This window comes from Rhamphochromis sp. 'chilingali' (genome assembly GCF_963969265.1).
Source record: "Rhamphochromis sp. 'chilingali' genome assembly, chromosome: 11".
NCBI classification, from domain to species: domain Eukaryota; kingdom Metazoa; phylum Chordata; class Actinopteri; order Cichliformes; family Cichlidae; genus Rhamphochromis; species Rhamphochromis sp. 'chilingali'.
Genome location: NC_137938.1, coordinates 25,719,080 through 25,740,292, shown reverse-complemented (window position 1 = coordinate 25,740,292; position 21,213 = coordinate 25,719,080). Strand labels below are relative to the sequence as shown.

Below are 21,213 nucleotides of genomic sequence, written 5' to 3'. Positions count from 1 at the left end.
TTCTTTCTGTAGCCAGAGGGGTCACACCCTACTAATTACTATAAGCAATGCAATTTTAAGATACTTCCCAAAAGGCTTCCCTTTTGAGACCTGGAAACTCTTTTACGAGACTAGCAGCAATGTAGGGCCCAGTGATCACAGGAAGGCAATGACATTAAGCAACTTGTAGCGACAAGTGTAGCAACATGGAATGTGGGTGGATGCAGAGTTAAACTTTTGAAATGTCTAATAGATCAACGATCAGCTGCTTTATGGATGGACCAGGCTTTGTACTTGAAACTAGTGATAAAAACTGTAAACTCTTCAGCCAAGTATTTACTGAGATCAGAGAACACAAAGCCGAGGGAGAATAACTTGACTTCTATTTGCAACTAGAGAGATATTTAAAAGAATGCAGGTTTAAAACATTTCCCCACAGGCTTTACTTTTCAGACCCTGAAGCTATTTTCTCTCTTATTTATTTTTTATCAGCTTGTTTACGCAGGTTTTTCAGTTGGCACTGCTGCATTCATATCCTCCACCAGTCACTTATGTCACTGCGGTGGGAGATTAACCACACTAATGCAGTAACTATAAAAGACCCTGAAAACTGATTTCTACTGCCATCCTCCTCAAGTCTGGCAGCACAGACGCACAAAAAAAGTTACTTCTTTCAACAGTTATAAGAACTATGACAAAAGCACCTTTAAATTACCTTCATGGAGCTATGTGGACTCAAATACATTACATAACAGACAAAGTGTTTAAAGGAGCACTCAGAGAATCACTTGAATTACTGCTCCTTAAGGCTTTCAGTTTTGTCACACCTACAACAATACCAAACAGTGGGTATTACACAGAAATACATGCACATTCAATGCCTCTGACGCTAGGAGACTTTGTGCCCTCAGTGGTTCCTGTGCGTCAGCAATGTGTGTGAACAGCACCAAAAATACACACTACTTCACTAGGTCCCATCAAGCAATTCCTTCCTCCACTCCTAGTCTATTCCTCCATCAGTCCCCCACTCCCTGACTAACACACCCCTCTTGCTTATGTATCCAACCCTGTGTGCTTTCCTGCCATTCTTCTTTTGCAGCTAATTTTAGATGAAGGAAAAGGTTCTGTCCACATCTGCTAGTCATTCTTTAAGATGTGTGCGAGTGTATGTGTGTATGTGTGTGTTTGGGATTGAGAGGAGACAGAAAGGAAACTGGTAAAAGGTGGAATGGGTGCTGAAAAGCAAATAAAAGGAAAGGTATAAAAGAAACCAGGATAAAGACAGAGTCAGCGTCCCAACCAGAACAAAACGTTCATCGTGACTGATATACAATTAGATTTACAGGGTTTCCCTCTACAGTCACTCGGCAGTGGTGAACCATAACAGAAACAAACTGCCTTCACAAATAGAGAGAATGTGAAATAAACAAAGCATCATAATTTTGCTTGATTTACGGAGACAAGCGGACAAATGTAACGGCGTAGAGCTCAAAAACAGCATTTACCCAAATGACCAGAAATCATCCAAATGGGAATCATTTGTAGTCTATAACAAAAGAGAGTGAGGACACACAACGTTTAGTTTTGGAATGCTGGCCACAGGAGCCAAACAAAGGATGCTCACATTTCTTTTTACAGGAGCAGGATAAGAGGTGACCCAGGCTTCTTAATGCCGTTTTAAATTACCCTCCAGCTTCTTTTGCTAGAGTTACAGAAGTAGAGTTTAAGTTTAAAACTTTTGTCTATATTTGACAATAAATAACAAATATCTCATTAACACTGTTTTGTTTTTGCAAAAGCTTGGTCCTTGTAAAATGATCCTTTTCCTTTGTGTTTATAGCGCTGAGTCACGAGAGTGACAACAACAAATGCTGGCTCATTCAGTAAATTCAACATTTATCATGCTGTCTGCTGGAATACAGACTGCAATGTTATGTTATAATGGGAGGTTGGGGACTCTGATACATTTGTACATAAAAAAAAACTCTATTGCCATCCAGGTTTTTATCTCAAACGTTTGACATATTTTCTTAATTTTGAGATATTTCCTCAGGGGTTTTAGCTAGTAAGTTACAATTTTGACATATGTAACTTCAAACTGTGAGTTAATAACACAAATTTTGGACTGATTTTTACTTTCTCCGAATGTTGAAAAAAAGCTGGCTCAAGGGGTTGGATTAGATTAGGCGACAACATCTGATCTGTTGTTCTGTGTTTACTACAACTTATGTTATGTGACGTCAGCAGCTAAAGTAACATCAAAGGGTCAACAGTGTGTAGGTTCATATCTGAAACACCAAAAACTTTTCTTTTTGTGTTTACTGAAATTATTCCTAACATCCTCACAGTGAGGATACACATTTATAATTTAACACTGACACTGTATTGGTACATGGTACCAGCAGAATCAAAAGCAAGGTTATTTGATTGGAAGCAGGTGGAACGGTGCATTGCTACGTAAACACTGTAAATCTGGTGTTTAGGTGTTGAATCAATGGAGCTGCAACAACAAATTCTGGCTGGTTCATGAAATTAACATTTATTGGGTTTTCTGCTGCAACCAAAGGCTGCAAGTGGCACAAACAAAGACTTGTATTGTCTCAACTAGTGTGGTCTGACGCGGTCCTGTACTTCATCACCTAGAATGGAGAGAGCAAACGTCCAGAAAGAGAAAACACTGACAGGCACTCACCGGCCTGCAAATGCACACAGCACTCACACATACAGGATCCTGGCAGTCACCGCTGTGCGTCACAGTGGGCTGCGAGGGGGACACAGAGGGCAGAGCGCAGCGTGTTTATGTGTGTGCGCTTATCCCATCGTAAACAGGGACAAGAGACACATGCAGTGTCACCGCCTGTCACCACTTTCTCCTCTTCCCTTCACAGTTTCTGCCCTATGCTAACTTCTTGTGCCCTTGCCCTCGTCTCGATCCCCTCCCCCATCCCCCACCCCCCACCTTCACCTCCTCCAGTCTCTTTCTCGTCCTCTAACCCCAACCCACTTGGTCAGCTTGTTAAGCATGTCTCCTAAAGCTGATTAAGTAGTGTTGATCAGCCTTACGTAACACTCACCTCGCACAGACACCGCTGCCAGCCAGCAAGTCAGCCAGCCAGCATACCGTCTTTCTGGCTCTGTGTATGTGTGTGCAAGAGATTTGGAGAAATCAGAGAAGGAAACTACTTCAGTGAACATTGCACTGCATGGTGTATTTGCAGTTGCAACAAGCACACGCGCTAAGTCAGTGCATGATCTCATTGATATGAGCATATCTGCCCCACAATGCTGGAGCGTGCACTTAATTGGGGTCTTCCCAGGGTTGGACAAACGAGTGTCTGCTCCTGTTGCATGGTGTGCAGATAATCACTACTTATGCCCCTCTTAGCACTGGGCTGCCAAGAGAGGCAACGCAACCCCTACACTGAAGCACACAGACATACTTGATGTGACAGACCGAAGGCATAAATGAAGAGAGCGCAATCCTACCAACCACAGGGGTGTGCACACACGCACACACACGCATACATGCGCTTTAAACACTGTTTTGGTGGTGCAGGTAAAGAAAGCCCTGCACCAGATTAATTGGTGGGGTGATTGAGTTAATGTGGCAGTGCACACAGGCAGGTTAAAAAGGTTGTCTCGGCCGGCTCCTCTCCTCTCCTGGTTTGCTCTCGCGCTCTGCCTCATGGGAAAGATTAGAAACCTCAGCTGGAGCAAATAAAGCTGGACGTTATGCAAGAGTAAGAGAGAGAGAGAAAAAGCGAGACAGAGAGAGAAAGGCTGATGATGATGTAACTTGAGAGAAGAGCAAAATAGAGAGATGAAGAGCAGGAGAGAAAGAGATAAAGAGACAGAGCTGTGATAAGAGCAGATGACCAAGGTCCATTGTAGCCTGAAATATGTACCCTACTGTACTATATGGTTCCAGCCACCCTTCTAAACAATAGCAGCTGATCTACACTGCTACGCAATGAGCTCAGCTGTAAACACACAGCTGCCTTGCACTGGCAGAGAGCAGTCCTCTTCAGTCTTGCACATCCTTTGCACCAACAGCACACAAAACCAGACTAATGCATAATGTAAGGTCAATCTCAGACTTATACTTGGTTTCATTAAGGCTTTCCTGAGTGACACATATGGGATTGTGTTCCCCATTTAACCTACAGTGTGATTCAGCTGGGCTGTCAGACCAACGCAGAGAGGCAGGGATAGTGAATGCAGTGGAAGTAACACTATCCCACTGCTTAAATTGTAAAACAGATAATATGTGAATAATGGTTACTGAAGTGCTGCAGAAGTTAGAATATATCATTATTGTGATATAAAAGGGTTGTATTTATTATGTTCAATTTAAATTATCACCTGAAATGCACTGATGGTGAGACTTTGATACCAATAATGATGATTGTGTTAATTAATAATATTTTTCTTTAAGGGGAAGCAAAGACCAGCTCTTTGTCAAAAGTGTCTTTGATTATTTGCGAGCAAAAAGGTTATTCACACCAAGATAAAGATCTGCCCTGATATCATAAATTATCTTTTTTTTGGTGGGGGACAAAGAAGATCTAACCTATCCTACTGGTCTTACATCTGCTTTAACATTTAAAATCACTTAATACTAGCAGTAACCTAAGCCCTAACGCAGCAATGGTAATATAGTGATGTGAACACATTACATTTACACTCTGAAAATTTTACATTAGATAACATAATAAAGTAACATTACTCTGTCTTTGATATAACGTTATAGACAGGTTAGTAAAGTTCCATTACATTGTTGTATTTACATTGTACCATAATGATTTATGATTTTCAGAAAAGTCTCTGCCTGGTCTTTGAAATCATAGAGCAACACTGTCACACTATCACCAGTTGGTAATGTTACAACGTAGCGAAACAAAGACCAAATGCAATTACATCATCTGTTTGTGCACCCCTGGGAAAAAAAATTAATATTCAATCAATGGTAAGTTAACTAAAGTGCGACAGGCTGTTAAGTGTTGGTAAAATGTGCTGTCACTGTGATATCCTGCTTGCCCTGTGGTCCTACACTAATTTAATCAAGTGCTCTTCTCTCTCTAAATGCACTGAAGTAAACATCTAATCCTGACACTAAACCCTCTATCCTGGTGTTGTTTAGAAGCTGCTTGGATTCCACATTATAATATTATCAACACAAGAAATCTTGATTTAGCTGATAGCTTATCATCCAGCAAGGCAGCTGATACAATGCAAATAAAATTATTGCTAACTGGATGGTGTATTTAGAACTGGGATATGTGGGGTGAATTAATTGAAAACAATTCCATGTCAGTTACCATTTACTCAAAGTAGTTTTGTTTGCTGCTCCTGCTCTCTAATTTACAACTTGTTGACAGGTTACACGGGGACAGGAAAGTCATTCGAAGGAACATTTATTAAAAGCTTTAACACAAATACGAGCCAGAATGACAGCAGAAAGTGGGTGTTAGAACAAGGACCGGGTCTGGACAGCATGATAAAGTCGCATGTTATTCATACATAATAAAGTAAATGTTCTTCTTCCGCCAGAAAAATTGTTATAAATATTTATCAACAGTGAGCTTACCCACTTCATACACTGGTGATGTGAAAACCAGCTACAATAGATATACTTATTAGTGGATGTTTCAAGATTTGTACTTTTTTTTTCTTGGCAAACTGCAAATTTAAAAAAAAATCACAGGTGTGAGGAGACACAGAAAGAAGACTATAAGAGGAAGGAAGTGAAAAACGAGAAATGAATGAGCGATGGGGAAGGAAGTTCACAGAGATAAAAGACTGATTGGAAGAGAGAAAGAGAGCACGATGAACTTTCTCCCGTCAGTTAGTATACTGTTATGTAAGAGCTGAGTGTACACACACCGATTACCTCCGCTCGGTAGGACTCATAACATGAGGCGCAATCTCCCTGTTTGTGCTTGTATGTGGCGTGTGTGTGGGTGTAGGGATGAGAGTGTGAGCATACAGTGGTGATACCTCTCAGTTACATGTCACGCACCCAGACCTGAATTCACATATTGTACCAATGGCATACATGAAATCTATTGTCCTGAGCGCTCAAATGGCTCTGATCATCCATCCAGGCTGTAAGGTGGCACTGGGGGTTTCCCATGAAGCGACAGCTGCACTGGCTTCTGGTTACACCTCCACAGCATACAACAGACCAAACTCAATGTATTTACACAGTCTCTGTGTTATAAAATATGAATAACCGGAGGGAAATAACTGCAATAGTTTAAAAGCTAGTAAAAAGTTTAGAGGGATATCTCAACCACACGAGCCTGCAATTTTTGCTGGTGAGCAGCCATAAGCTACAGAGTGATGCGTGATGAGTGAATCGCTTTATATGTGACACCTGAAAACAGCTGCACAAGTCACAAGTCAACTTGAAGCAAATAATCCCATACTGGGGCAAAATATTGATAGTCACCATCTGATGACAAACTTTACATCAATTGGACCTGAACCATAGACACTAAAAAACACAGATGTAGCTTTCTGGATGGGAAAATGAAACTAACGAAGTGCTTAAAGCAACATTCGTTCCGAAGGCCACCAGATGGCAACAGCTGTGGTAGCAAAAAGATTTGTGGTCCTACAGAAGGCCCATAAACCTCTGTAGGACCAGAAGTCACTCAGCAGTGGCTCATTCATACAGAATAAAAACTTAAATCTATCTATGGTCACCCCATGTGTCAAAAAGACGGATTAGTATCTTGCTCACTGGTTGAGGATCAATCATAAGTCATTAGCCAATGAAAAAGCGATTTTATAGTCAAACTTTCCTGTTCACATCCAGGCAGAAAAGCTCATCTCAAAGGCTTCAAAAGAGGACTTCACAAACCAATGGGTGACATCGCGGTCACTGCATCCATCTTTTATACTGTCTATGACCCAAATCTAGAAAAACTGAAACTTTCACAAATTAATAGCCAAATATTAGTATTAACCAATTTTGAAAATAGATGGTATTTAACAATGTCCATGGCTGATATTTTTCTATTGTGTCATATGACTTCTGCTCTGGCGAAATGTTGAAAAACAGCATTTTCAAGTATGAAAAAATAATCTTTTGAAAAATGAAAATAAAAACAAAATGAACATAAGCAAAGAGAAAACAAATCAGTTTAGCAAAATCATCTACTTTCAAATCACTCATCAGAATTTAAATTTACAGAAAAAAATCTTACAGTTAATCTGTTTTCATCCTTTCATCCATCCATCCAGTCTTTCTTTCTTTCTTTCTTTCTTTCTTTCTTTCTTTCTTTCTTTCTTGTCATTCTAGTTGTTTATTCTACCTCTTATATTAATCATGCTGTTTGTTCAGGTTTTAAATCTTTATATTTTATACGAGTGTATTGTATTTTTTATTATCATTAATTAATTGTGGTCTGTGAAATATTGTGTAATTACATTACACAAATAAAGTGTATTATTATTATTATTATTATTATTATTATTATTATTATTATTATTATTATTATTATTATTATTATTATTGTTCTTGTATCATTAAGGCTATTAGACAAATCTGTAACAACCAAGAAATTCACAATCGGTTCATTCCTGCAAACAAGTTTACTTCAAAACACCGACATCAGTGAGTCACACGCATGCACGGATCCCACGTTCCCACACACACCTCTGCACTCTGCCTCCACTCACAACTAACCTAAGGGAAAGAGTGTACCTTAGCACAGACCCTGGCTAATTCCTGGGCCAGACAAACACAATAAACCTACTAACATGACGCCTACACTCACGGTGAGGATACTTGCTGGGGGCTAGCTGGAGAAAATGTATGAGACTACAAAGACCCTAGTGTGAGTATGGGTAAAAGCAGTTCACTTAATTTACAGTAACAGCACCTCTAATTCATTTTCTACGGTCTTTCTCTAGCCTGCAGTCATGAGTGTAATATTTTGATTGGCATCTCTCAGCAAGCTGTTGATGCTGCACTTAGGTCTTGTTTCCAAGGCAACATGTATACAAAGCATTACTATTTACCACAAATGCACATGCTAGCAGCTGCAAACCAGACATGAAATGTTACTGAGAATATGCAAATAAAATCTGCTTGTCTACATCCACAACATTGATTTGCTGCTCAAGATTTATGTTGCCATTGCTCAAGTTATTACTGTTATTAATGTGATATGGCCAATAACTAAGGTCCCAACACTTGAAGGTAGATTAGCTTTTAATTAGTCACACATGTAGCTTGCTTGAATTCCCACATCATTCTCTTAATGATCTCTTACTGAAGATGAAGCACCTTTAGCCCACATTATTATCTATCTTCACACCTGTGGTAGCCCCTGTTTAGCTCACTGCCTTTTACTGCATTCTTTGAAGCTTTAAAAATCCCTCTGCTGCTTTTGATTCATTCTTCCCTACTTTCATTTTCCCTCTCATCCTGTGACTAGTCAGGGGATCTAGCTCACTGTTCTCAAAACCTTTAATCTGCTAAACCAACAATCACTGCGTATATGTACAGTATTAGTATAGTATGTGTGTACGCCCACCCGCATGCAACTGCATGCCTGTTACGTAATTTCCCTGGGCCACATCTGATGCTAAAAATGGACGTGCATAAAACTATTGTGACCTAGGGCAGGACTACTGTATGGAGGTGCTGCAGCACACACAGAATACAGTGAGAGCTGAGCCTGCTGCTTAACAGTTAACCACAAATTTAAGTCTCAGAACCATTTCCTCAACTAAAAATCCAACTTTGGTATTGTTAAATAATAGATTATTACTCAATTAAGATTTGTACGAATGAAATACTAACTATTTTGCAGTATATACCAAAGGAATCATATTTAAACATTTCAATCCTTCTGGATATTTGTAAATTAAAGATAAAAATTGCATTAGGCAATCATTATTTAAACTCTATACTCATGAATAGACAAAATGCTTGTTGTGGTTTTGTCAAGGCAGTTAAATGTACTGGCCACCAGCAGAGCAGTGAAAAGTATCAAAAGAGTATTATTTAAAACTTATAAAATTCCTCAGCTAATTCTCTTCAACGGGATGAACATTATGGCACACATAATCCTAACTAACCAGGTAGTATAACAATATGATAAGAACAAGGGACTCTACAAAATGCGGATGAAGAAAAGCAACCAGAGCAGCTCTAAAAGAACTTGTAACTGAGAAAGTAGCTGTGTCTGCTGTTCACAAGTTTTAAAAATGAGACCGCTTCTGTGAAGGGCGCTCACAGCAGGAAGCTCCTCCTTATTCTTTTGTCTTTTAATCCCAGAAGCAGCTTCTTCCACCTTAACAGCAGGCATAAATGACTGCATCTGTATGATGACAGAGTGGCAGTGAGCAAAGCGACAACTGCAGAGGGTATATTGGCACCTTTAGCCTTATGACAGACTAGTGACCTGTTCAGGGCGTGCATTGACTCTTACCCAATGACAGCTAGGATAATTTCAAGCCCTCTCCCGTGATCCTGACATGGTAAGCAGTTAAGAATATGGATGAATGGATTAAAATATTAAAAATCTTTCTCCATATATAGTATATTCTATATACTCTTGACATAGGAATCAGCCACTGTAAACATTTATAAAGACTCACTTAAGCAAAAAATAATATAGTGTCAAACCCCAGAGTGTGAAAAAATATATACATAGTTATACATATTTCTGGTCATACTAGACAACACTAACTACAAGGTAACTGAAAAACTGATGTAGCATAAACCTCTGTAAAGTAGAGAATGTGCACCTCACTTCTCAGGTCAATGCTAAGTCTATAAGAGCATACCTGCATGGTCAAGAGGCAGTCACATGCACGTGTCTGCTCAGCAGTGCAGCTTAATGTTAATAAAAATAAGGTTTTCCAAGTGGCTGTCTTGCACAACAGTGCTGTTAAAATTATATAAATTGGAATTTAAAAAAAAAAAAATCACTGTTCTTGAGTAACTGTGATGTTTCTCTAGCATTAATAATTCACTCAAATGTCAACTAACCAACAGCGCAACTATCTAAAAAGTTTGAGTGTATGTTTGGGTCGCTTAAAGAGTGGAGAGTGGTAGACCATACAAGACTGGCTAGCGCACACTTATGGACAAACCCCCTGGGAAATGTGTGATGAATCTGTGTGTGTGTGTGTGTGTGTGTGTGTGTGTGTGTGTGTGTGTGTGTGTGTGTGTGTGTGTGTGTGTGTGTGTGTGTGTGTGTGTGTGTGTGTAGCACTGATGGTCATCTCCATCATTAAAGTTTTATCATTCTGCTTTCCTATAAATACCTTTCCAATGATCCAATGTATTATTCAGTTTCTTTTAGGCTGGCCTACACAGATACACAGGCGGAGGACCAGACACACAAAACACACACCTGGAGAGCCCAGAAAAAGCCAGCGTCCTGCAGCGAGGAAGTCTCATGAACATTTAAGAAGGTGGGCAAAAAAAGTCCGATTTCTCTCCAGCCGAGAGCAAAATCCAACACATTTTATTCTGCTCACACATCTTGGGAGAAATTCAGTACTGTGCGTGTGTTTATGTGTACAACATATGTGTTTAACTTGGACTTGACTTTGAGCTCCTTCTTTGAATTTTCAGGCTGATTCATGAAGGTGAACATTAGTCACAACCTATTTCAGATACATTTTGACCGTGACAGACAGTTTTTATATATTACACGAGCCATGTTGGCAGACAGCTGAGCTGTATCTACTTATCTGGTAAATCAGTGGTGTCCAGTGAAAGAAAAAGAGACAGTGTAGGGTGACATGAAGCAGGAGAGAGGAGGAGAAAGCTAATGGAAGTGGAGCTGCCACTGGGGTATTAACCCATGGATTGGTGACACAGAAATGAAAGTGAGAGGGAAGAAAGGATGGTGGGATGGGAGGGTCAATCGATGCCTAAAAAGGTTTTACTCCCCTACAGGGACATGTGCATGTGTGTCTGTTCGAAATGAAAACATTCTCTTTCTCTCTCTCTCCTGGACATACACACACTTTACAGAGTGACCCCATCTGGCTGAAAAGTCAGAAGTCAGGCTAAAGAGTGGGATTCAGCAGCAGTCCTTTGATTTAGGGTATATTAGCATTAATGGGTCTAATTTTTGTCTGATACAGTGAATCATTGTGTTTCTAAATCTTGTCCATAAGAGAAAGTTGTCTAAAAGACAACATCAGATTAAACAGAAACTGCTGATAAAAGATAGACAATAGCCTCGTGCCACAAAAAGATCTTGCTACTATTACCGGATACATTTGCCTAGCAATTATGGGGTGTTTGCATGTACACACCTGCAAAAAGCTAATGTGAACTATTTGCCTGTGCTCACAGTGTTAACCCTCTCAGACTCAAATTAAACTTTTTGTTGCTAATGCACAACCAAGTCCTGCAGTGGTACTTCTGAGTAAAAAAAAACTCATAAAATATGTATGTGGGGTAATCAGGTAGTTCATTTTTAACTGTTGCAAATCGGCAACGCCTGCCTCGAGAGGGTTAAAAGAGGAGATTTTAAATCTGAAATATAATTAACAATGCTCACACAGAGGAAATCTTTCTATTAAGAGCAGTTTTTATTCCATTCAAATGCACAATGTTTACCTACGGTTAAACTACTGCTGTCAAAATACACATAACTTTCCCGCTCACATGCTTACTCTATGATGAGTTGGCTCAAAGTGCAAAATAAGCTCTGACGTACAAAGCAGAACAGGTCTGAACATGGAGGAAGACAGACAGAGAGAGCCAGCAGAGCGAATAGACAGACAGGAGAAAGAGGAAAGACTGGTTGAAAAGAAAACTCTAAATGTGATCTTGCATTCCTTACATGGGGTGAAGGGAAGGAAGGAGAAGCGAGGAAAAAAGAGGGAGGAAGGGGGAAGGGAAAGGTTGGTTGGTAGAGGAGGAGGGTGACAAGAGAGAAAGTTTAACTTGGCGCCAGACAGCATTTCAAAACCCGGCTGACAGCCAACCAAACAGGCACGGGCACACACACACACACACACACACACACACACACACACACACACACACACACACACACACACACACACACACACACACACACACACACACACACACACACACAGCATCAGCACTGCAAGTGGCACAGAAGTCCTTTTGGTGACTTCCCATCATCCAGAATTAGATCAGATATTTGCCCTCTACCCCTGCTCCCTGGGTCCAGCACAGAGGCAGATTCCCAGATAAAAATAGCCAGGGGAACTATTCAAACACTGCTGCCTTTCTGCAGGGAGTGTCTGCTGACTGCACTGGACTTAAGAGGTTAGAGAGGGGTTAGGAGCTCTACTCAGCACCTCCCTGAATCAGAGGACAGTGGTACAGTCCGGTCGGTGCCACACTTACACACAAGCTTTTTCACACATTAGAATCAGGCCAAGACATTGTGGAAAACTGCTCTTTCTCAAATGTCGTGCACAGCACGAGGTACTTTCTCACTACTGGAAATACTCTGGTTTGGGCAAAGTTGCTGCCTGGTTAGAGCGTGCAGGAGGCAGGAACCATGGTGCCCACTTCCTCACTGTGAATACACCAGACAGTTACTTGGCACTGTTCTCACGCAGGGACAGTCGGATATGACAGGTTGATGATTTCAACCCTCTGCTGTTAAAATATTTTTTTGGCTTCAGAAAGCTGATAAAAAAAAAAAGTCTTTAAAATCAGGAAACAAAAGGAACAGTCTAAATGGCATGCATCAAAAATTATTTATACTAATTCCTTTTAAAAAAAAAAGTCCTTTATTCTCTTCTTTATTTATACTCTTCTCTAAAGGTTGGGGATGGGGCTAGGGGTGTGGTTATCACTGATGATGACTTAGGGTTTTAAGATCAGGGTATTGACAAGAACTAGGGGCAGTTAAAGGTTTTGTCGAACTCATTTTATAGCTATAATGACATGACATATGTGCAGGTACTAAGGTGGGAGACTGCATCAGCAGGTTAGAAAACTGTTTAGTGTCCAATCCCAAAGGGGGTGTGGACAGAGGGCTAGACTAGTCAGAACCAAAAATACTAGTTGGTTATTTTATTAATGTATAACACCAGCTTAGAAGTATCAGCTACCTGTTACTTCTAAGATGTCACAATGTCGCCGGTACTAACTCTTCCTCTCTCTCTCTCTCTGCATGATGGGAAGTTGAAAACAAGCAAGATGTATAATAAGACGGGATGACAGCCATATGAACAAGCACAGTACAGTTCTGCAGTAGTACTTAGATTTAGAAAATGGGCTTCAATGCATCTGTGAAGATGGCACACAAACACACACACCTCTAGAGTTCAACTGTTGCCAGATATATCACTTTTTATGCTTCTGTGACTGAAACGCTAAAAAGGCCGAGTTCTCGCACATATGTCAGATGCAGTCTAGACCTACAAATTGCCATTATTCTACATGATGAAAAACAGAGGTTAAAAAACAGCATATTATTAAACATACTTTACCATACAGCTAACAGTTGCTGAACACATACATAACTGTTTGAATAAACACATTCACCTTACATGCAAGACCCACATACTGCATGAATTCCACATAGTTCTGATTGTTTTAAAGCTGTCCTGTTGTTATGAACCCGCTTGGTATGAAAATTAGCAGCCACATTGTGCGCTGACCCCTTTATGCCAAGATGCCCCCAGCAGAACCACTGTTATTGGGGTTAATCTAGATTACCAGTATAGATTACAACACCCCTGAGGCCGAGCCCAACAAAAACAGCAACCAATGGGTGCAGCTCTGTCAACAGAGGATTGCAACAAACTACTCTGTGTTAATATATGTGTGCAGCAGGCCAGGCAGTTGTGGTGTGGTTAGAGGAGGTAATGGATGAAGGAAGAGGTAGCTAACTGACTAAGTGCTGTCACAGTGTTGACACCTTACACCCTGATTATACTCCAACTAGTGGAGAGGTGACAAGACAGGCTCAAACTTAAAGGACAGGTCATTGTATCGTGAGGATCCAAAATAAAACCTCTCATCTGGAAGGATCAGAGGAATAGAGTTACCTGGTTTTCACACAGGCGTGTGTGTGTGTGTGTGTGTGTGTATGGCATCAGACTCGGCTCAGTTTCAGTGGCGCCGCCGTCACCAAAAAGCCGTTACATACACCCACAAGTGCCGCTGTACAAGCTTTGTTCAACAAGTAATACCTTTACTGAGCTGGCCATCCAGAAACCTTCATGTACACACTTCATATTCTTCTACAACAACATGCCATTCTGTACCTCGCACCGAGTCAACTCCACAGCTCCGTAAACTCCCCGTATTACATTACAATGCACATGCATGCACAAACGCAGGCAGCTGCTGAACAGTGCAGGTCAACCCATGCACACCAACACACCCCTCTGCATTCTCAACATGTATTTTGATACCCATTTGAAAAGGGACCCTTGTCTGTGTGTATGTGGATCTGCAGCTAGCTTTAAAATAGAGTACAACTACTCTCATAGAATAACAGACACATAGTATCCTTATGAGGCACTGAAAATATCTCTACATCATCATCACTGTGTTCAGGAGAAGCTTGAAGAGATAGTAAGTGTTGTGTTTTCCCCTCATGTGTAATGCAACACAGCCGGCAACTATTAACCTTCTAAGCAGGAATGTGGGAGGTCCAAGAATTCCGATAAAAAGCAGCAGCGAGTACGAGTGTTTGTGTATGTTACACACATGTTCTTCAAAAGTGTTACACTTATCTGTCAACAGTTCATCCCATTCAGACATGCAGACCCACCCCATTACCACCTCTGACCAATAACCAATAAAGCCAATACCAGGGTCATACAGTGACCCCAGCCAGTGATCTCGTAGTAAAACTAGGCTCAGATTGCTACTGCAGACAAACGCACACGGCCTGAAGACACGCTTACTTAAGTTGCAGGGGTTTTCTATATAAACTTAAAAGTTCTTTAAGAGTGAAACCAAGATGCAAGAAGTTTTCTTTTTATTGTGCCACTAAAACAAAATAGCAACACTTACAAAAGATATGAAATATTAGAATACTAGATTACCATATTTATAAAGGTGCACTTGAGGAGGGTGTAAAAAATTCACAGGGGTAAAATACTGCACAGAAAGTGTAATCTGTAAGAATCTGTACAATAAAATAAACTGTTTTGGGTTTTCTCCTGGTTCAAAATGGGTCTTTTGGGTGGGGGCGCTGACAAAGCACGTAAGTGATTGGTATATATAATCTCAAGGCAAAAACACTGTGTTACCTATCTTAAAAGATATCTATGGATCTTCTTGTGATTTCTGACTGTTTGATAAACAAAAAATGTGTTTTATGCTTGATTAAATTAAGCCCACTTTATGCAAGCACTTAAAAATACATTTAACTGCATACCCAAACATAAGATCTGAAACAAATGGTGCCCAGGGTATGTAGTGCCTTTGTGAATTCGCTCTGTCCTCCTCCGCACACTACAGGACTAGATGGTCAGATGTGAGGTTAATGTGTGGGTCTCTGAGGCGGGGGTGGGTGGGCACGGGGGTGAATGTGCTGAGAGCGGTGCTGGACAGCAGTCAGAGGCGTTCGAACTATCAAGGGTAATGCAGCCTTGTTGGCTGCTGTCTCTCTCTGGTCTCCCTGGTCAAGGGCGGCACAGGACTAATGATGGGGAGGTCCATTAGTGTCGACTGGCTGAGCACATTGTTCCCTTTGGTGAAATTCCTGGCTAAATACAGACATTTGAAGACGACCCCCCCACCCCACCCCCGCGCACGCAGCACACACACACCAGAAGTCATTTGTCAACTACAAAGCATGATATTAAAACTTTTACAATAAAAAAAGAGTGTGACACAGAAGAAGCTGCAAGTGCATTAGAAACATCTTGCTTAGAAAATCAACCTATTACTGATTGTAAAACAAGCAATATAAGCAATACATTAAGCTTGGGATGAACACTTTTTCATACAGAGAGAAATACGCCAACCATGAAGTGGCATATTTAATGACTAGCCTCATGTTATGGATGGGTCCGTTTACACGTTTTGTGGGCTGAGGTTTTGCCAACTTTTCTGCATCTTTCTCCTGCCATATGATGACATTTGAGCCACACTTTGAAAGAATATTTAACTCTCTGTGGCACCTCAGTGTTTGCTCGGAACTAAAGGAGCATGTGGACCTGAAAATAGGTATCGATCCCAGCTTTGGCAAATGGATTACAATGGAAGTGTTATTTGTCAGAAGTTCAGAGTAAGTGTTAAAATATATGTAACATTGGTGTCTCAATAAACACACAAACCAAAGCTTCCTGATTCTTCTTGGGTTGACAAATTTGACCACACAGATAAAGAATGAAACTGCAGACACTTCCAGTTTATTTTTATTTTACTGAAGTTAGTTTTGAAAGCATAAAATATAGGTCAAGTTATTTATTTATTTATATTTTCTAAAGACTTCTTTTTTTTAAAATTTTATGTATTTCTGTTCATTTCTTGTGCTGCACAGATACATTAGAATAGAATAGAATAGAATAGCCTTTATTGTCATTGTACAGAGTACAACGAAATTGGAGTGCCACTCCCTTAGTGCAAGATTCAATAATAAATATAAATGTAAAATATAAAAAGTACAATAAAAGGGATAAAGGGCTGCATAAAATTTTGGTCCACTATTGTTTTACTAACTTTAGCTTAATAGTTTCTAAACTATTTCTAAGAAGTTGTAAGTTCACACAATCAAAGTCAATTCTCTGCAGATTTACAAGCCTTTTCACATGAACAATTACCATGATACGACACCTTTGGAAAGTATGCTTCCTGAGCCTGATCACAGTAGGGCTCTGTCCCATAAAGCAGGCTGTAAAACTGTACTGGATAGTAGGAGGTAGTGGTTTTGCTGTGGTCAGCACTGCAAGGGAGTTTTCACAGATAAGGCTAATCGCTGTGCTTATCATCACAGCAGTAGTTGAGATTGAAAAGCATATGCTAGCAATCACACATGTGAACCCACACAGGGAGGGATGGCGAAATATCCACTCTCAAATCATTGGTCACAAACAGCCCTTTTGTCTCCAGTCCTGCCATATCAAACTCCAGGGAAACAAGGAGAAGAATAAAACAGTCACATTTAAAACTGGTGACAAACAGGTCAAAATGTCCAAATTTACTTCACTTTTCTCTCTCACACACACACACACATTTCACAGGCATGCTGAAGTGCGGTCTCTTCGTGTGTCAAAAGCACCTCCAAACTATGAGCTGCTCCCCACCATTATTATCATAAAGAGAGGTCTCCAGCCCCACAAGTCCACACACAATCACTCTCAGGCCCTGCCCCACTCCCACCATTGTCCCACACTCCACTCACACATACACACACGCACAATGGCCACTCCAGAGCCAAGGGTCCCACTATGCAATCCTGTCACACAAGGACACAAACCAGTCCTTATCACATCAGAGAGGGAAACGAATGATAGTGGCTCAAAAGTGGAGGAAAATAGGTGAGATACAAAAGCTAGAGTTCAGATTATGTGGTGAGTGTGCAGATAACATATTAGGGAGTTATTATTTTGTTTCTGTAAGCTCTTATCACCCAAGCTTAATCAATCATTAGCACACCCTCCAAGGGCCACACAAAGATAGATTAATGATGTGTGTACATACCACCTCACTGCTGACTAATGCAACCTGAAGAAAACTTGGAATGCTTGCAGCCAATCCCCCCAGACTACATCAAGCACTAACAAAGACCAGGTAAACAGCAGTGATTATGATTAAATGGGGATACTTTCCAAAACAGTAATCCTATCATGTATTCAGCTTAATAAAGCGGGCGTAGAAAACAAAAGCGTAAAGGAAGTGCTGGAGAGAAAAGAACGTAAGCTCTACAGAGGCAGAACTTATCATATGGGACATAAATCCTACATCAAACAGTCCCAGGAATGAATGATTACATTTTTCATCCCACACATTACCCACGGACTGCTGTTGGCTCCTTCCACATCCAACAAAAGAGTTAAGGGTTAAAGCGCCGATCACGAACGGCAGCAACAACAGGAGATCAGACAGATCAAGAGAGCGGCACAGATTAGCCAGTTCAATAATTCAACTATTTAAAGGTGCTGTTATAGGATAAGATTTGCTGTTACATAATGACTTTGAGATGACGTGCATATAATTATAAACTACGGCTGAAATGATTAAGCAGCAGTATGAATCAAATTTGTGAAATCTGTGATGAATATCATGAGGAACAGACAACTTTTTCAAATTTTAAGCAATGCAAAACCTTAATGTTGAGCTTATTATGAAAAAGAAATTGTAGTCTTTTGATTTTTCACCTTAGGAACATTATTCTATTTAAATACCAATTCTTTTTTTTTTATTTCCTCAAGCTTAAAGACATCTGTTGTTTATCATATAGGTTTAAAAAAAGTGGAGTAAAATGCACAGACTTCTGTTATGTAAGGTAACACAGACAGTTTGCCTTAACTACATGCACAACAGTAATGTTTACATGTGCAGCCAACCTCCTAAAGCAAAAAAACCCCAACAAAACAAAACACTGATATTTGCTTAAAATGTTAACGAAATTAAGAAAATACGAGTGGTCATTTACAGACTGCCTCACCATCGGTGCACTCAAATGCAAAATAACACTGGTGGGATGTCTGTGTATGCTTTGGATCATGTCATGCAAAAGAGCCACAGTTAACCTTTTACTGAACAGATAGCAAACACAAACACACACAAGCAGCATACATCAAACCTATAACCTAAACCCAATCAATTTTTACTGCCTTCCCACATGGGCTCAGGCTATCTGCTGCCACACAAGCATGCATTTCCTTGTCATAAAAGGGCTACTTGTGGTGGGATGTGGTGTGATGTCACGGCAGCCTACTCAGGCTGCTGCAGGGAGTGTGTGTTTTTGAGTGAACGTGTGTGTGTGTGTGTAGGAATGTGGAGGGTAAAGGGGCTGATGGTGGGGGAAGGGGTCCCGAGTGGGAAGTGTCCTGCACTGCTTGACATGCCCCCACGCCAAATGCTTAGAAAGTCACCACATTGTTCTGGCAGCAGAGCACACTTATTAAAGATGCAGATACACGCTTATTATTAAAATTATTTAATAATAAGTGTTTGTTTCTAAAGCTTGGACAAGGCATCAGATTATTTGCTTACTATTCGTAAGTTATGAGACTACTCAGGCTCTACTTCCTTGTTATTGCTGTCTTTTCAGTCTATTTGGTGCGGGCATTTTGATTTAAGCATAACAATACTAAGATAAAAATCGTGCAAAACGCTAAACACTGCAGTATAATTGACTGAGATATACTTTCAGATGTTATCCACTCTCTCTTGAACCTCAAATCTCTTCACTTTTGCTGAAACAAATAGTAGCTTTGTGAATGGAGAAAGAATAGTTTAAGGCACACACTTTATGGCTAGTCCTCAAATAATAAAATGCATAGATGGCACACGAGTGTACTTCCACTTCCTCTTTTGTGCAGAGAAAAAAAATTCACTGGCTTCAATAGAGAAAGGGAGCAACAAGAACAAACTTATGCAAGCATTTCAGGAATTAGACAAACAGACACCCATACAGACCTCAGCTGACTGCTGGGAATCCCCCCCAACACACACACACACACACACACACACACACACACACACACACACACACACACACACACACACACTCCTCACTTCAAACACCGTGACAGACCTGACAATGCTCCTTACTGAGTTAATATCACGTTGCTACGAGCATACCTGCCTTCATCCAATCACCTGAACACTGCTCCCTCATCATCTCGTAGAGATTGTGCTTCTAGGATTTTTACTGAGCTCTCTGAAAGTTTCTGGATGGAGAAATCAGGTTGTCTGGGTGACACGGAGGATGTCGCTTTCACCACTGTACAGTAGTTTAACCACTTCCTCTTAAAACTGGAGTACAGTACTAACCTGGACCAGATTGCTATTACTTATCAAGCGAAACCACTGGCTGCTGCGCCGCTCGTGAGAAACGAGTCAAATCAACAGGTTTTCATTTGTGGCTTTCAGGCTGGAAGCGGGTGGTTAACTGTCTTGCCTTGTTAGTCAATCAGCTATGTGCCGGTAGTTACTGTGGAGCTTTGCAGACTACAGCCTCTGGAAGTAAAAAAAGAAACAATAAAATAACCGTAATAAGGGGAGAGGCGAAAGCTTACCAGTATCTCCAGGTGTTTTCATTCTTTCCGCTTTAGCTCTTCGGCAGGACAGCTAAAGTTTGCTAAACTGGGAAAATTCCACAAAGCTGCTTGTGGAAAGAAAAGTCAGTCTTTCGGCCTCTTCCTCCCGCTCTGCTTTCCAATCTCGTCAAGAACTCGCTGAAGATACGAGGCAAACTTTTACAGCTTCAGCTCCAGCGGCTCTCTCTATTCGTTAAGCCGCCGCCGGGCACTCTCTCCCCCCCAACCTCTATCTCTCGGTGCGGTCCTAAACCAGCTATCTCACAAGTAGGACTCGCTTTATGCCCGCACCTCGTCGGTCCTCTCGTCCCGTAACTCGCAGCCTCAAATCTGCTCAAGTTGCTCAAGAAAGACGGTCAACCGTCCCGACTCGAGCCAGGCGAAAAGTGTCGTTCTCTTCTCTTCCAACAACTTCTTTCGCTAACTGTCCGGTAGCTGTTTACTCCGTCTCAACCGCATCTTCGTCGCTGTTTGACATTTCTCCGCCGCGAACCCGCCTTACTTCTCTGACAGAAATTAACGTTAAAAAGGAACCTCTCTTTCTTCACGGACTTTTTCAGTCTTCCACTCACTCTCGCACCACTCGGCGCTCACTCTCTCCTCCCCCCGTGCCTCTCTCCGTCCTCGGAGTGTCGTGTTTCGCTCGTTCTCTTCTTTAGCGGGGCCCGCCCACACTGACGGGGGACGAGGAGGGAGGGAGGAGGGGGGGGGGGGGGGGGGGGCAAACGTGGCGAGTCACGCCCCCACTCACCACGAGCCGGGACCCGGGCTGGCGTCACTGCAGCACGCGGCGTTGCCTGGGAGACCGTTACAGCGCGCCGCTGCCGTGGTGACTTCACGTCGAATCTTGCGGATAGAGAGAGGCGCGAGAGCGGCTTGACTCGCAGCGTTCATTTACGTCAGTCAGGTATCAATTAGGCCTCTTCCTATGAGGATAGATACACTTATTAAAGTAGAAAAACAACAAGAAAACGTCAGTTAGTGATTAATGCTGACATCAGGGGGCATATACTCATCTTTTTTCGCATGTTT

The 21,213-nt window shown here is 41.2% G+C and overlaps 1 protein-coding gene across 1 annotated transcript in view; it reads right to left on the bottom strand.

Moving 5' to 3' along the window:
• erfl3 (Ets2 repressor factor like 3) overlaps positions 1–20,816 on the bottom strand; it is a 75,472-nt gene extending 54,656 nt beyond the window's left edge. Inside the window, exon 1 of the mRNA XM_080895762.1 lies at positions 20,161–20,816. Coding sequence (XP_080751888.1) covers positions 20,161–20,182 — 22 coding nt within the window. The 5' untranslated portion in view covers positions 20,183–20,816. The remainder of the gene's footprint in view (positions 1–20,160) is intronic.
• Between the last annotated feature and the right edge of the window lie 397 nt (positions 20,817–21,213).